The 17452-nt window shown below is 41.1% G+C and overlaps 1 protein-coding gene across 3 annotated transcripts in view; it reads left to right on the forward strand.

Moving 5' to 3' along the window:
* Positions 1 to 17452, forward strand: part of Pi3K92E (phosphatidylinositol 3-kinase 92E) — a 344498-nt gene that overhangs the window by 201289 nt on the left and 125757 nt on the right. For all 3 annotated transcript variants that reach the window (XM_067142174.2, XM_067142173.2, XM_067142175.2), the window contains exon 11: positions 1547 to 1677. In XM_067142174.2, the coding sequence (XP_066998275.1) occupies positions 1547 to 1677 (131 nt within the window). The remainder of the gene's footprint in view (positions 1 to 1546; positions 1678 to 17452) is intronic.

Raw genomic sequence — 17452 nt, forward strand, 5'->3', positions numbered from 1 at the left:
CAGACTGTTTAAACAGGACAGGCGGCGAACTATGGTGGAACTAACATCATACACTAATGCTGGGCAGAGTACAAGTGTGTCTGAACACACATTGCACCGAACACTCGTAAGGATGAACCTCCGCAGCCAACCCCATACATGTGCCAATGTTAACACCACGACATCGGCAACTACGACTGAAAAGGGCACGTGACCATCATCACTGGACGTTGGTGCAGTGGCAGAACATTGCATGGTCTGATGAATCCCAATACCTTCTTCATCATGCCGATGGGAGGGTGCAAATCCATCGTCTTCGAGGGGAACAGCTCTTTGACACCTGTACTGCAGGACGGAGACAAGCTGGCGGAGGCTCAGTTATGCTCTGGGGAACTTTCACGTGGGCATCCATGGGTCCAGCAGAGCTTGTGCAAGGCACCATGATGGCCAGGATGTATTGTACACTGGTTGCAGACGACGTATACCCCTTCACGACGATCATGTATCCCAACGGCAATGGCATTTTTCAGCAAGATAATATGCCATGTCACAAGGCCACGAGTGTGACGGAGTGGTTCGAGGAATACTGTGACGAGTTGCAATTGATGAGTTGGCCCTCCAACTCGCCAGATCTTAACCCGATCGAGCACATCTGGGATGTGACTGAACGTGCCGTCAGAGCTAGTCTCCACCCTCTCCGGAATTTATGGGAATTAGGTGACTTGTGTGTGTAGATGTGGTGCCAATTCCCTCCAGCGACCTATCAAGGCCTCATTGCTTCCATGCGAAGATGCGTCGCCACTGTTATCTGTGCCAAAGCTGGATATACCAGCTATTAGGTAGGTGGTCATAATGTTCTGGTAGATCAGTGTATGTAAAAGCCATTGAAATTACTTCAGAGCCTGCATCTCTTATTCTACACTTCCCACATCAAGACTGAAGATCTGCAAGATGTGTTGATGTCGACCTTCCTGATGAGGCTGGGATGCAGAAATGTTTGTTGCATGTGGAGAGGAACTGGAACTGATGAGGAAATAATAATAATAATAATAATAATAATAATAATAATGATAATAATAATGATAATAATAATAATGATAATACTGTTGTGTGGCCTCCAAAGAGGCCTGGTGCAGGTCTTTCATGTTGACGCCATATAGGCAACTTGTGTGTCTATGGGGATGGGGTCCTACCTATGATGAATTCTAAAGATCAAGACGGCACACACACCCAGCCCATGAGCCATCAGAATTAACCACTGAAGGTTAAAATTCCTGACCTGACCGGAAATCGAACCTGGGACCCTCCAGACAAGAGACCAGCACAGTAGCCATTTAGTCATAGAGCTGGACGATGAGGAGATGATGGTGTATGAAGATGTGGAGATTGTCCTTTTTCTTTTGTGTTTTCTTGTTTGTCCCTGTCTCTTCTTTCTCTTGCTCCTTTTTTCCACACTGATTTATCATTATGTGTATCCTATTGTGTGTTCTTACTCATCTTCCTACCCTTCTACAACTTAATCCAGATATTTGCAGATATTCTGTGTTTAATTTCCTTATTTTGGTAGGTATCTGAAGTGACTGCACTTCTTTCTAAATGGCCTAAACTACCTGTTGAAAAGGCTTTGGAATTACTGGACTATGCTTATGCGGACCAGGCTGTCAGAAGTTATGCTGTGCAGTGTCTCAGAAATGTCAGGTATGTGCACCTTATTGTATTATTGACTTTTTGTTGGTTTAATTTATATTTTAAGTATATAGAAATTAAATTGTGTATATTTGATATATTGTGTGTACCGGCTTCACTTTTCTTAAAATGAGTACCTGGTATACTATTTCTTGTTCTATTTCTTTTTACATTTGGTTCCCTTCCTCAAAGAGCATTTCTTCTAATGTCTATTTTCAGTTGGTTCCAGACAAGTCTTGACATGGATAAGGTTTAGTCAAATGAAAAAGATGATAAGCTTCCGTGATTAGCTTCCATAACACTCCATGTAGCTGTCCCACTGTTTTGTTAGACTATGTATGCCTTGCTAGAAGAAGTCTCTGCACTAGGAGAGGAGCCAGTCTGTTACACATGTCCACGCTTATCATCTGAATCAAATTGTTGCCCCTTGAAGTGTTTCTTCAGAGACCAAACAAGAGGAAAATGCAGGGCTTCATGTTTGGACTGTACAGTGGATGTTGGTGGGCCTTCATAAGCAATTTGTACGGAATAACATGTGTTTCATGAGAGAGATTTGGCTTACTGTTCTCATGTAGTGACTAGACTGGAGCTCAACATTCCTGGCCTTTTGTTCCTTATAGCGTTGCATTGTCCTGTTCACTTTTACTAGAAGAATTTGATGAGTAACAGACCATTTTCATGGAAAAGGACAGTCCAGTTACGTTTACAACCTGTGGTGTAATTTTGAATGTTTTCTGAGGTGATCATAGTGAATTCTTCATTGTTTCTATTTTGAAGTGATGACGTACTCTCGTGTCTTGTGGCATTGTTAGGATAGGAAGAACAAGTCATTCTGATACTGCACTTGAATTTGTAATGAAAGGCCCATTCAGTGACTTCTTTCTGTATCCAACAACAACCGTGTTGCATATTGGAAACAAATTTTCCCTGTATCCTAACCTTTCTTCCACAGTTTGTCAACATGGCTGACAATGAATTCCTGTTTCAGGGATCAAATGGTAACTCTTCAATTTTTTTTCTTGCATTTATCAACCTGTTCAAGGAGTTAGGGAGCAATGAGAATGTGTGACTGCTCATCATCCAACACTTTAAATTCACACCAATGTGTGCACCTCTTGTGGACATTCTTTGTGTCACACATGATGGACCCCCTACACAACGACCATGCTTGTATGAATGTCAATAAGGTACGTTGCCATCTACTGTTAAGAACCATGTCATAGAATGTTGCCATTGATGCTTTCACAGCCCGTACAAATAGACATGATAATGTATAGGCTTTTGGGCTTATGCCGTGTCAAGAAAATAAGGTCGACTGTCATGAGAAAGGCTTCTTTAACAATGACTTTTTGAAATTTAGATGTTATAATAGAAGTGAAAATGGTATGTTCATCCGTCACCAGATGGCTCCCGGACGTGGCACAGCGCTAGCTTTCGAAGCGGAAGCTCACCGAATCATCAGAATCAGTCTAAGAAGGTTACATAACATGTGTACGTAACATATTACATTGACAGGTGTATGATGACATTGGCACAAGCCTGGAATGAAACATCTGGCGATGAGGAACGTACGAATTGGGAAAACGCCGAGACGAAATAACAATAGAGAAGGGACAGGGAAGGGAACTACCTATGTAAATCCTTAATGGCTGGCAACCAGGTATTACTTAATTGATCGCCAGTGTCTCCATTGAAATTGTTAGGATTTCTACATATTTCCACAGCTTCCCATTTAATCCTGGACCTGCAATGTCTAGTGTGAGTAAGAGCTCGAGCATTTTGGAACTTGACATCATGACCCGACGATAGAGCATGCTCAGCTACTGCCGATTTCTCTGGCTGGTTGAGACGAATATTACGTTCATGTTCCTTGATACGGGTACCAATGGACCAGCATGTTTGGCCGATGTATACTTTACTACAAGTACAGCGAATTTCATATAACCCAGGATGTAAAAGTGGGGACAATTTGTCCGTGGTTTTACTCAGACTGTGGGCAGTTTTAGTGGCGGTGCCAAACACAGTTTTTATATTGTGTTTGCGGAGGACCTTGGCAATTCGATCTGTAGTGTTATGAATGTAAGGCAAGTAGGCAGTTCCCTTCACTTCTTCTTTCTGTGAGCTTTGCTTGGTTGTTTCTCTGGGATGCAGGGCTCTATGAATCTGCAAATTGCTGTAACCATTACCCTTGAACGTGACTGAGCGCGTCCATCTCCACCTGGATATTTGATGGTTCAACTCACAAATTCGTCTCGCCCTCTTGGTGAATCCAATTAATTGAAGGAACAAGAATCCACCTGATCGATACTTTCACTTTTATTTAGCCTTAGGCTATTTCAGACATTAAATTAAAAGTTCAGAACATGTTTCGATGCATTGCATTCATCATCAGCTGCTTACATTTGGCAAAAGTAAAATTAGCTAAGAACAGTCTCACAATTTTCTTAAAACCTTAAAAACAAATGTTAGTAGTGCGTGTGTGAATGGATGTGGGGGGGGGTAGGGGGGGGGGAATGCATTGAAGGCGATTGTTAGTTAAACTATGACTTATTATTAAAAATCTTAATGTTAAAAGCACTGATGGACTAAAATATAGTTCACTATAAGTCTTGTGAATTTTTCATAAGTTCGTTGATTACTGAAGAACTTGTATGCACTATGTGAAGTATTTCTGTTGAGCTATTGGTAAAAAGTTTCCTTAAGAAGGCATCCGGTGTTTTCACGTCTCTTATCTCCTGTTGGGTGGAGAGGTGTGGCTTGTTTCGAATATGAAGTTTGCTATTTGTAGTTTGAATTGAAAAAAGTTGGATCGTCTGTATCACGACCTGTAACCGGCAGGAAAAATGCGGCTATTAGTTCGAGTTTGAAAAACGTAACGGATAATAAGTCTTTGAGTGTTGGAAAGTATAAAAGTATAAACTTACCCTTGTCTTGCGTGGTAGTTTAACTTCCCGTACTACGGGAGTGGGTTTAATCCGGCTGCCGCTGCCTTCAACCTTGTATTGTAACTGTGTGCTGTAGTTCGTGAGTTAGCCTGGTTAGGAGGGAGGGGAAATGCGGACGTGTCGTCATGTGCTATATCGGGCGGGGAGGAGGTTTCTGCTTGTGACGTGTCGGCCTTGTGATTGCGTGAAGTGAGCGCTGGGCGTGTTTGCTTCCTTCGTAATAACTCAATATATCTCAATATGCATTCAAATACGGGGTTTCTCTGTTCGTTTACTTCATTCAAGTTCTTGTCCTTATTAAATGACTTGTCTAGACTGTTCATTAACCTTCCCTTGTTTAGCCTATTGAGAATTACTACGTCTTGTTTAATGTCTGTGAATCTATGGCCTGTTTCACTCATGTGTACTCCCATTGCAGAGAATCTTTTATGTTTCTCCGCATTGACGTGTTCTAAGTACCTTATTGTGAAGTTACGTCCAGATTGCCCTATGTATGTGGCCTTGCACTGATTGCATGTCATTTTATAAACACCTGAATCCTGGAACCGCTCTTCGCTATTTTGATTGACCATATTGTGGTTGAAAAATTTATGTCTTGTGTTGTTATTCGTTGAGAACGCTATTTTGATGTCATGCTTCTTGAATAAATTGGTAATTGCATAAATGTTGGGATTGTTAAAGGTGAACCTTACGTACTTTTTTGTTTGCTCTGATTGTTTTGTTAAGTTTGTTTGTAGTTTATGCTTGCGTTTGGCAATTAATCCGTTAATGGTTTTTAAATTAAAACCATTAATAAGGGCCTGCTGTCGAATGAAGGCTAATTCTTTATTTCTCTCTTTGTTGTTTAACGGGATTTCAAAAGCTCTGTTGATAAAACTGTGGTACGCTGATTTTTTGTGTGAATCGGGTATGAATTGGATCATATAGTCGATACGGATACGAAGTGGATAGTATGTAACTCTTGGTGAATGTCATGAGAATGCCTTGTTTTTGTGCTGGATGGTGGTGAGAATCTGCATGAAGATAGCGATTTGTGTGGGTAGACTTATGATAGACGGTATGTCCTAAGAAGCCATCTGATTTCTTTCTTACTAGAACATCCAAGAAAGGAAGGCATCCGTCCGAATCCATCCCTATAGTAAATTTAATTGAAGGATGTTGCTGATTTAGGTGGTTTAGAAATAGATGAAGTTTCTCAGGACCTTCTGTCCAGACCACAAATGCATCATCAACATACCTCCACCATATCATAGGTTTCACGGGCACCGAAGCAATAGCTTCCTCCTCAAAATGCTCCATAAAGAAATTAGCCAGTATGGGCAAAAGTGGACTTCCCATAGCCATTCTGTCCGTTTGTTTGTAAAAATTTCCACCCCACAAGAAATAGCTGGAAGTCATCCAGTGATAAAATAGCTTAATAATGTCCTCAGGGAACAGGTGTTCAATGAGAGATATGACCGAGTCAAACGGCACTTTAGTGAACAAGGACTCCACATCAAAACTCACCAAAAGTGCATTAGGTTGAAGGGTTACGGTTGACAGCTTGTTGACGAAATTCTGAGAGTGCCTGATGTATGATTCAGTACGTCCTATGTGTGGCTGAAACAATTTGCTTAGGTACTTAACCAGAGCATACATAGGAGAACCTATCACACTAACAATAGGTCTGACGGGAACATCCTTTTTATGGAACTTAGGCAGTCCGTATAATCTAGGTGGCACTGCATCCCCCGGGGACAGATGTTTAGCCTCCTCTGTTGGAATTGAAGATTGCCTGAAGAGCTTCACGGTGGCATTGGACACACGAGCGGTGGGGTCACGTGAGCTCAGTCTGTAAACAGGCTCTGACAATATAGCTGAGATATTATTCTTATACTCGCCAGTGTCTATAGCTACTGTCGCATTACCCTTATCAGCTGGGAGAATGGTCAGTTCAGAATCATCTCTAAGTTACTTCAGAGCTCTCCTATCGCCTCTTATTAAATTGGGCGCGGGTACAGCAGCAGACCTTATAAGTCTCACACATTTCTGCCTTAACTCCTCAGCCTATCCGTAGGTAGTTTGTGGATGACTGCCTCAACGGAAGTAATTAACTTCTCAGTGGGAATTTTAGAGCGAGCGACAGCGAAATTAAGACCCCTAGCTAGAAATGCCGTTTGGTTCTCGTTCAAGGATTTCTTGGAAAGATTGATGACAGTTTTACTAGCATCCGGGTTCGTGCGAGAGACCGTCTGTTTCTGAGCTAGTCGGAAGAACTTCGATTTCTGTCTGAATGACACCTGGTTCAATTTTTGTTCAGCCTGTATAGCAGTAATGCGATCGAAAATCAACCATAATTCCTGCGAGAGTGTGTTGCTTAACAGCAGGTGTAAACGAAACAACTCTCGGGAGGCTGAGTCCAGTTCCTTACGAGTGTAATGCACTCTCTTGATCACAAGAGCCTTGCTAGCACGTTGATATATTCTCCTGGCCTTCGGTATATTTAACACGTGTTTCAGCTTCACAAAGTTGGAAATGATGTTATGGTCCCTGCATCTCAGTAGAAAGCACAAAGAAGAATAGACTTCATTCTCCTTAATTTGCTGAATTTTGAAGCCTTCGTAAAAGTATCCTCCCCATAGAGGTTTTTAATTTTGCCATTGATGCTTTCACGGCCCATTTATAGACATGATAGTGTATAGGTTTTTGGGCTTATGCCGTGTCAAGAAAACAAGGTGAAATTCTTCACGTTTCGCAGAGAACTGTGCTCTGCGTCATAGGAAGAAAATCTCGACTGTCCATAAGAAAGGCTTCTTAAACAATGACTTTTGAAATCTAGACATTACAATAGAAGTGGAAATGGTATGTTCATTCGTCACCAGATGGCTCCCTGGACGTGGCACAGCTCTAGCATTCGAAGCAGAAGCTCACCGAACCATCAATCAGCGTAAGAGGGTCACATAACATGTGTATGTAACATATGACATTGATAGGTGTATGACATTGACACATGCCTGGAATGAAACATCTGGCGATGAGGAACGTACAAATTTGGAAAACGCTGAGACGAAATAACAATAGAGAAGGGACAGGGAAGGGAACTACCTACGTAAATAATTAATGACTGGCAACCAGGTATTACTTAATTGATCGCCAGTGTCCCTGTTGAAATTGTTAGGATTTCTACGTATTTCCACAGCTTCCTGTATAATCCTGGACCTCTAGTGTCTAGTGTGCCGGCCCTGTGGTGTAGGGGTAGCGTGCCTGCTTCTTACCTGGAGGCCCCGGGTTCGATTCCCGGCCATGTTAGGGATTTTTACCTGGACCTGAGGGCTGGTTCGAGGTTCACTCAGCCTACATAATTAGAATTGAGGAGCTATCTCATGGTGAGATAGCGGCCCCGGTCTAGAAAGCCAAGAATAACGGCCGAAAGGATTCGTCGTGCTGACCACACGACACCTCATAATCTGCAGGCCTTCAGGCTGAGCAGCGGTCGCTTGGTAGGCCAAGGCCCTTCAAGGTCTGTAGTGCCATGGGGGGTGGGGGGGAGGGTAGTGTCTAGTGTGGGTAAGAGTTCAAGCATCTTGAAACATGACATCATGACCCGACGATAGAGCGTGCTCAGCTATTTCCGATTTGTCTGGCTGGTTGAGATTAATATTACGTTCATTTTCCTTGATACGGGTACAAATGGACCGGCGTGTTTGGTCGAAGTATACCTTACTGCATGTACAGGGAATTTCGTATACCCCAGGATGTAAATTGTCCTTGGTTTTTTTATATTGTGTTTGCGGAGGACCTTGGCAATTCGATCCGTGGTGTTGTGAATGTAAGGCAAGTAGGCAGTCCCTTCACTTCTTCCTTCTGTGAGCTTTACTTGGTCATTTCCCTGGGATGCAGGGTTCTATGAATCTGCAAATCTCTGTTTTATCAACAAGCTGTCAACCATAACCCTTCAAACTCGTGCACTTTTGGTGAGTTTCAATGTTTAGTTCTTGTTCACTAAAGTGCCAATTGACTTGGTCATCTCTCTCATTGAGCACCTGTTCCCTGAGGATATTACTAAGCTATTTCACCACTGCATGACTTCCAGCTATCTCTTGTGGGGTGCGATTTTTTACGAACAGACGGGCGGAGTGATTGTGGGAAGTCCACTTTCGCCCGTAGTGGCTAATATCTTTATGGAGCATTTTGAGGAGGAGGCTATTGCTTCGGCGCACGTCAAACCTATGATATGGTGGAGGTATGTTGATGATGCATTTGTGGTCTGGACAGAAGGTCCTGAGAAACTTCATCTATTTCTAAACCACCTAAATCAGCAACATCCTTCAATTAAATTCACTATGGAGATGGAGTCGGACGGATGCCTTCCTTTCTTGGATGTTCTAGTAAGAAAGAAACCGGACGGCTCCTTAGGACATACCGTCTATCGTTAGCTTACCCACACAATTCGCTATCTTCATGCAGATTCTCACCACCCTCCAGCACAAAAACAAGGCATTCTCACGACATTCGCCAAGAGGGCAAGACGAATTTGTGAGTTGAGCTATCAAATATCCAGGTGGAGATGGACACGCTCAGTCAGTTCAAGGGTAATGGTTACAGCGATTTGCAGATTCATAGAGCCCTGCATCTCAGAGAAACAACCAAGCAAAGCACAAAGAAAGAAGAAGTGAAGACAACTGCCTACTTGCCTTACATTCACAACGCTACAGATCGAATTGCCAAGGTCCTCCGCAAACACAATATAACAACTGTGTTTGGCACCGCAACTAAAATTGCCCACAGTCTGAGTAAAACCAAGGACAAATTGTCCCCACTTTTACACCCTGGGTTATATGAAATTCTGTGTACTTGCAGTAAGGTATACATCGGCCAAACATGCCGGTCCATTGGTACCTGTATCAAGGAACATGAACGTAATATTCGTCTCAACCAGCCAGAGAAATTGGAAATAGCTGACCATGCTCTATCGTCGGGTCATGATGTCATGTTCCAAGATGCTTGAGCTCTTACGCACACTAGACACTACAGGTCTAGGATTATACAGGAGGCTGTGGGAATACGTAGAAATCCTAACAATTTCAACAGGGACACTGGCGATCAATTAAGTAATACCTGGTTGCCAGCCATTAAGGATTTACATAGGTAGTTCCCTTCCCTGTCCCTTCTCTATTGTTATTTCGTCTCGGCGTTTTCCCAATTTGTATGTTCCTCATCGCCAGATGTTTCATTCCAGGCTTGTGTCAATGTCATCATACACCTGTCAATGTAATATGTTAGGTACAAATGTTATGTGACCTTCTTAGACTGATCCTGATGATGCGGTGAGCTTCCGGTTCGAAAGCTAGCGCTGTGCCATGTCCAGGGAGCCATCTGGCGACGAATGAACATACCATTTCCACTTCTATTATAACGTCTAAATTTCAAAGTCGTTGTTTGAGAAGCCTTTCTCATGGACAGTCGAGATTTTCTTCTTATGATGCAGAGCACAGTTCTCTGCGAAACGCAAAAATTTCACCTTATTTTCTTGACACGGCATAAGCCCAAAAGCCTATACAGTATCCTGTATAGAATGTTTTTTCTCTATATGAAGAATTCTGTTCCTGAAATGCCTCTTGCACATTACATTAAAACACAAGCAACTGAACCACTAGATGACACTGTCCCAGAGGTTGCTGCCATACTACCTGTTTTCTGGCTCTGTAATTTTGGAAGTTCGAAATTTTCACATGACCTTTTGGGAACGTTTTACAAGGATAGACTGTTAAATACCCTGTTCAGGGGAATTTTTGCTGAACTCATCACATTTCATTTGACCAAGCCATGTAGTACACTACTCTCTGCTTCGAAGTAATCCCTCATAATTGAACATTTTAAAAAAAAATATCAAAAGGGTCTGTTACTCATCAAATTCTTGTAGTAAAAGTGACAGGACAATACCACGGCTGTGTGTCACTATAAGGAACAAATTCCAGGAATTTTGAGCTCCAGTCTAGTGTTACTAACATGAGTTCACTAAGCCAAATATCATCCATGAAACAAATGCTATTGTATTGAATGGTGCATATGCTGATAGGAATGTAGTGTTTGCTTTCTTTCTGAGTCATTTTTGAAATGGTGACCTCTCTTATCAGTATACTGTTGCCAGTATACTACAGACCATGAAAATAATTGTGAGAATACTGTAATAATGTAACTTGGTAGCTGGTATACGTAGATACTGTGTTATCATTTAGATGATCTTTTGAGTAGGATACAAGTACAAGGTATTGGTTGGAAGTTTTGAGTAAGATTTTACAATTCTATGCATCTCTGAAGTTCTCTTTTGTGTAGGCCTAGTTTCTCACAGAATCTTATGACTGAAAGCATAAGTGATGCAGAATTTGATATTTACTTTACTTCCTTCCTTCCTTCCTTCCTTCCTTCCTTCCTTCCTTCCTCCCTCCCTCCCTCCCGGTCCCTGTAAGGCCTTGGTCTCATGGATAATCTCCACCCACTCTTCTCTGTTGACTGCTTTGGTTGTCCATCTTCTTTCTAAACTCTCATCCTTCTCAAATCCTCCCCCATGTTGTCCAACCATCTGATCCTCGGTCTTCCCCTGATACGACGTCCTTCTGGTTTCCCATCGAAGACTTTCTTTCTACACGTCCCAACCATCGCAGTCTACTACTTTTTATTTCTGCTACTATATCTTGTTTATTATACAGCTCTCTGATTTCCTTATTATTCCTGATTTGACAGAGTTCACCACCCTTTACTGATCCATAGCCTTTCCTAAGTATCTTCCTTTCCCTTCTCCATAACGACCCCTCATCACCTTGTGTCATAGTTCAAGTCTCCACACCATACATCACCACAGGTCTCACTACCATGCAATAAACAGTCAGATTCCTACTGAGGCTTCTTGCTTTAAATACTTTGCTGAAGGCAAAGTAACTCCTATTACTAGCTGCTATCCTAGCATGTATTTCTTCTCACATATCATTGTTTTCAGCTACCATTGACCCTAGATATTTAAAGCTCTTGCAGCGTTCTTATTTTTTCCCATTCAACTTCACACATTTTTCTGCTTCATTATACATTTTTCCTAAACATTAACATGTACTTAGTTTTTGACTGATTAATCATCAGTCCCATCTCAGTCCCATATTTTTCTAGTTTTCCCAACTTCTTTTCCAGATCCAGTTTCGTCCTAGATAGCAAATCACTATCGTCTGCGTATGCAAGGTCTTGTGTCACTCGATTAAATAATGTTCCACCTGGGTTGCTCTCTTGTATTACTCGCATTACCCTCTCTAAGACAATGTTAAACAGAAGGGTGGAGAGTACATCACCTTATTGCAATCCTTGGTTAACATCAAAAGCTTTTGATAAAGTACCCTCAAACTTTACATATTGTTGCCAGAGTCATTTGAACCAATCTTGCCAATTTGTAACATATTTCTGCCTCTTTCATTGCCTTCCATAGCTGATTCCTTCCGATACTATCATACGCTTGTTTAAAATCAATAAACAGCTGTGAACATAAATGTTACACATATAACATTTTGTCAGTGATGTGTCTGATAGTAAAAATCTAGTCCATAGTAAATCTGTTAATTCTGAAGCTGCACTGGTAATCTCCTAGATATTCTTCAACGTATGGTCTCAGCCTCCCAGTTCTGATTTTTTTGCTAAAACTATAAGCGATACATAGCAGTGCTATTCCTCTAGTAATTCCCACAGTCTAGTTTATCATGTTTATTATGTATAGGGCAGAGTATTGCTATATTCCATTGCTTGGCATATTCTCCTTTTGCCGTATCTCTACCATCTCGTGCAACTGCCTCTTTAGTTTCTCACCTCCATATTTTCATCATTTCTGCTGTAATGTTGTCTTCTCCTGGTGCCCTATTGTTTTTAAGAGCCTTAATCCCATCTTTAACATTTTGCAATATAGGTTCCTTGATTGATTCCAGGTCCACCTCTTGTCTACTTTGTTCCTGCCCCATCTCTTCCATCTGTCCATCTTCAACCCCACCTTCATGTCCTGATTCCATATTCAGCAATTCACTAAAATACTCCACCCATCAGTCTAACGTCTGATCTTTACCTCGAATCAGATTTCCCTCCGTATCTTTACAGTAAATTACTCTGGGTTGAAATCCTTTCTTTATATCTTTAACACCTACACAAAACTCTTTAGTTCCCTGAGCAGCCTTTCTCTCTTCTAACACTTCAATGCACTGTTTCTCAAATTCTCTCTTTTTCTGTAATATACTTTTCATACAGCAGTCTTTCCTTATAGAATAAACTAATTTCTGAAGAAAAAAAAAATTGCAATATCTCCTTTTAAAAGTAATCTAGCCTCATGTGGTTAAATGGGCTGTATAACATCAGTACTAATGGAATTTTGCTGTCATTTTTAATTTTTTCAGTATATTTCCTTATTTATTTTTCAAATTTAAGTAATATTTGAAATACTTGAAAAGATGCAGAATTTCAAATGCTTCGCCATTTCATTGGTTTATTCTTATTTATGAAGTAGCTCTCGTCATTAGAGATACTAATTAATTGAATGTTGCGTTTGCTTGATATATTTTCCCATGCTGGTGTTAATCTGAGCAAGGAAACAATGCTTTGATATCCTTTTGAGGTATTCTGTTTTATGTATAGCAACCATAAGTTCTAGAGTAGCCAGAAATTGGTGTAGGATATGACTTGCCTGCATACCCCACATATCTGTTGGAATTTAGAAATGAGATTTCTCTTGTTTAGTACAAAGTGGGTGTTAACTTCCTAGATGTAATTTCATTTGTTACACATCATTGCAAAATCAGAAAAATATTATGTTACATATGCACAAAATTTTATGGCGATAAAGCAGCCTGATTGATTTTCTGGAACATCATATTACATTGAACTATCAATGATTCGTTTTGGACAATGAGGAGGCCAGTGTCTCTTAACAACTTTCAAGCTTCCTCTATAACAGGTCTCATCATGAAGGTACTTGTCACTGAGGGTTCACTAGGTCTCATCCATACTAGGTGTGTTTGACCGAGATGAAACTGTTGTTTTGTTTCTGATCTAACCTTACCTCTGGTGGTCGCATATGATAACCACATAATAAAGTACTTTCGGAGGACCACTTAAATGACATTAAGAAAATACAGTATGTAAAAACATAAAGAGCACACAAGTCACTTATTTATTCAGTTGTACGTGAACTAAAAACACACTAGTACTGTAAGTATTTCTTGTACATATACAATTATATATTTACACATGAGGAACGCACTGACACTAAAAAACACTAGAAATATTCTTTACACTTGAAGACATAATTGTTATTGTGCCAATGGTTTGGCTGCACTTGAAATGTTAGCACTGTTGTGCAATTACATTATTTTATGAGATTGTTGTCTCCACATGTTACTCGCGGCATGTCTGATGTGCTTCTCCCCCGTCCCTAGCCAGTCACTTGCGCCAGAAAACAGTCCCGGAAGCGAAATGCTGCCCTCTATACACAATTTCAACAAATATAAATAAAATACTACAATATTGCTAAGTTAAAACACAAATAAGTTATAAAATGACTTAAATATAATTGTTAATGCGATATGTGCAGTACCATACCGGCCCACTTAAAATGTGCTCACATTTTACAAATTAAATGCAATAACAATGAAATTAAATACCCTGAAAATAAAACAAGTAATGCATTGAGTTCTGTCTCAAAAAAACTGTCAAGGCAAAGATAAATACATATGCACAAATACACAAGAAAATATTGACGACGCACTACACTGAGGTCACTAGTCAATTGGGAGTGGGCATAATTTGCACACAGGTCTCCTATAAACTCCTGTGGGTGTACGGACATCGACTCTCAACAACCCTACCTTGCCTGGGAATGTTTGCTCAATGATGCCTAATCCTCCAGTCCAATGGTGGAATGTTGTCCTCCTTAATTAGGACAACAGTTCCTGTAGATACACTGGGCTGTGCTGACCTCCATCTCATGCGCTGCTGCAAGCTGCCCAGATAGTCAGATGACCACCTGTTCCAAAAATGTCCCTTCATTTTTTGAAGATGATTCCACCTGGAAAGCCTTGAAGTATTTGATAAGGTTAGGTCTGGTTCAGGTATGGCCATCATGGGTTCTCCTATCAGGAAATGTCCGGGTGAAAGATAGGAGGTGTCATTTGGGTCATTGTTCAGGAGAGTGATTGGACGTGAATTTAAAATGGATTCAGTCTGACAGAGGAGAGTAGTCATTTCTTCGAATGTCAAGTGAGCGTGTTTGTTAATTCTAGTAAGATGAAATTTCATAGATTTCACCCCAGCTTCCCAAAGACCTCCAAAATTTGGTGCTCGTGGAGGAATGAATTTCCAGGTAAATCCTTCTTGGATTCTAACATTATCAATCTCACGTTGGTGTTGCTCTGATTGGAATAATTCGTGAAGTTCTCGAAGTTGATTTGTGGCTCCGATGAATGATGAACCATTGTCACTGTGAAGTTGAAGTACCTTTCCTCTCCGGGCTGTCATTCTCCTTAAGGCAGCAATGAAGACTTCGGTGGTTAAATTGCTTACAAGTTCCAAGTGAATGGCCTTGGTGGTTAAGCAGACAAAAAGTGTAACGTAACATTTTACTCTATCATTACTACGTGGAGTACCTTGTTTAATGAAGAAGGGTCCCGCAAAGTCTACACCGCTATATAGGAAAGGACGAGTGGGCTTAACTCTTTCAGCAGGCAGCTGGCCCGTCAACTGTGATGAGCTCTCGGCCTTGAACCTGTAACATGTCACACATTTGCGAATGACTCCTTTGACAGTTGTCCTGGCGTGAGGAATCCAATACTTCATTCCAAGTGATGCAACTAGTAGCTGTGTGCTAGCATGTAGTAATCTTAAGTGTTCGTCACGAATAATTAATTTCGTGACATGGTGATGAGCTGGTAATATAATCTGATGTTTCTGGTCATATGCTGCGTCTGCATTACGTAATCGCCCGCCCACTCTGAGACACTTGTCTTTATCAAGAAATGGAGCGAGAAATTTTAACTGACTTCTCTTGTCAACTTCTTTTTTCAGTTGAAGATATCAAATTGCCTTCTGAAATTCCTGGTGTTGAATTTATCGTACACAGCAAAGTAGTGCATTGTTGCATTCTTCCGTGCTTAGATTTCCTGTAATCTTCGCATGTGAGTGCTGTAGATTGTAGATGAATCTTTTACAGTACGCAAAGACACGTTTCATTCTTGATAACGAGGAAAACCGTGTAGTGATGTCTTCATTATCGCAGCTGTTGATTGCACATGTAGTGGGTTTGCTTAAAGTGCTTCTGAGGTACATTCTGCAGTACTGATTAGCCATAATTCTTCAGGCTGGCACAACCAGGACGGTCCATGCCACCAGAGGTCATGTGATTTTAATGCTTGAGGCTCGCTTCCTCGTGACAATATGTCAGCTGGATTCTGTCGTGTAGATACGATGCCATGTGCAGTTTTCTGCCGTGTCCTGGATTTCAGAGACCCGGTTGGCGACGAATGTTTTCCACCTCGTCGACGGTGACGCAATCCATTGTAAGACAATTGTAGAGTCTGTCCACGCATGAATAGAACTTATATCCAGGTTGAGACTCGTGAACGTTCGCTTAAGTAATCTTGCTAACAGGAGAGCGCCACACAATTCTAAGCATGGAATTGACAATTGTTTAATTTATTTAGAACACATCAAATTGCATGAAATAAGCCCTTGTTCATCTGTGGTACGAATGTATACGCAAGCCCCGTAAGCACGTTCAGAGGCGTCGCAGAAACCATGTAATTCACAATTTACAACTTTAGTCTTACTTAAAATGTATCTGTCAATTTTGACATCGTTAAGTTCTGGTAATTGTGAGTAAATAGCATTCCAAGTGTTAAGAAGCTGACTCGGCAGGTCTTGGTCCCATTTTAATTGAAAAGTCCAGAGTTGTTGCATGAAGACCTTGCATGAGAGAATAACTGGACCCAATAAGCCCAGAGGGTCAAAAATTGCAGCAATAGTTGAGAGTACACTTCTCTTGGTTGCATGGGAAACCCTTTCAACAGTTATGTCGAATTGAAACTGGTCCATAGAAGGGTGCCAGAGTATTCCCAATGTTCTTACTGTGTCTGCATTGTCCAGTTGAAGTGGTGATTTGGTTTCTCTATTTTCTTCTGGTATTTTTGATATGACCTTACTGCTGTTAGAACACCATTTCTTAAGTTCAAATCCTCCTTTTAACAGTAATGTCTCTCATTCTTGCTGTAAGTGAATGGCTTCTGATTCAGTACTGGCTCCAGTTAGGAGGTCATCAACATAAAAATCCTTTCTAAGGACAGCTGCTGCTTGTGGAAATTCCTTTGACTTGTCATCGGCTAACTGTTTCAAACATCTCACAGCGAGAAAGGGAGCACTTGCCGTTCCGTAAGTAACTGTCGTGAGTTCATAACACTGGAGTGGTTCGGTGCTAGTGTTTCTCCATAGTATTTGTTGTAGTTTCATGTCCTCATTGTCAACTTGAATTTGTCGATACATTTTTGTAATATCTGCTACAAGAGCAATCTTTTGTGATCTGAAACGTAGTACAATAGAATGCAGGTCGTCTTGTGTGGTAGGACTTATGAGTAACTTGTCATTCAAAGATACGCCACTGAAAGATACGCCACTGTCAGTTTTAGCAGACGCATCAAAGACAACACGAGTTTTAGTGCTGGTACTTGTCGGTTTGAATACGGCATGATGTGGCATGAAGTATCCTCCATCTTCAGTGCACGTGGGTACCGGTTTCATGTGGCCAAGTTTCAGATACTCATTCATGAATGCAGAATATTCTTCTCTTAATTTGG

Source organism: Anabrus simplex, chromosome 2 (assembly GCF_040414725.1).
Source record: "Anabrus simplex isolate iqAnaSimp1 chromosome 2, ASM4041472v1, whole genome shotgun sequence".
In the NCBI taxonomy this organism is placed as follows: Eukaryota; Metazoa; Arthropoda; class Insecta; order Orthoptera; family Tettigoniidae; genus Anabrus; species Anabrus simplex.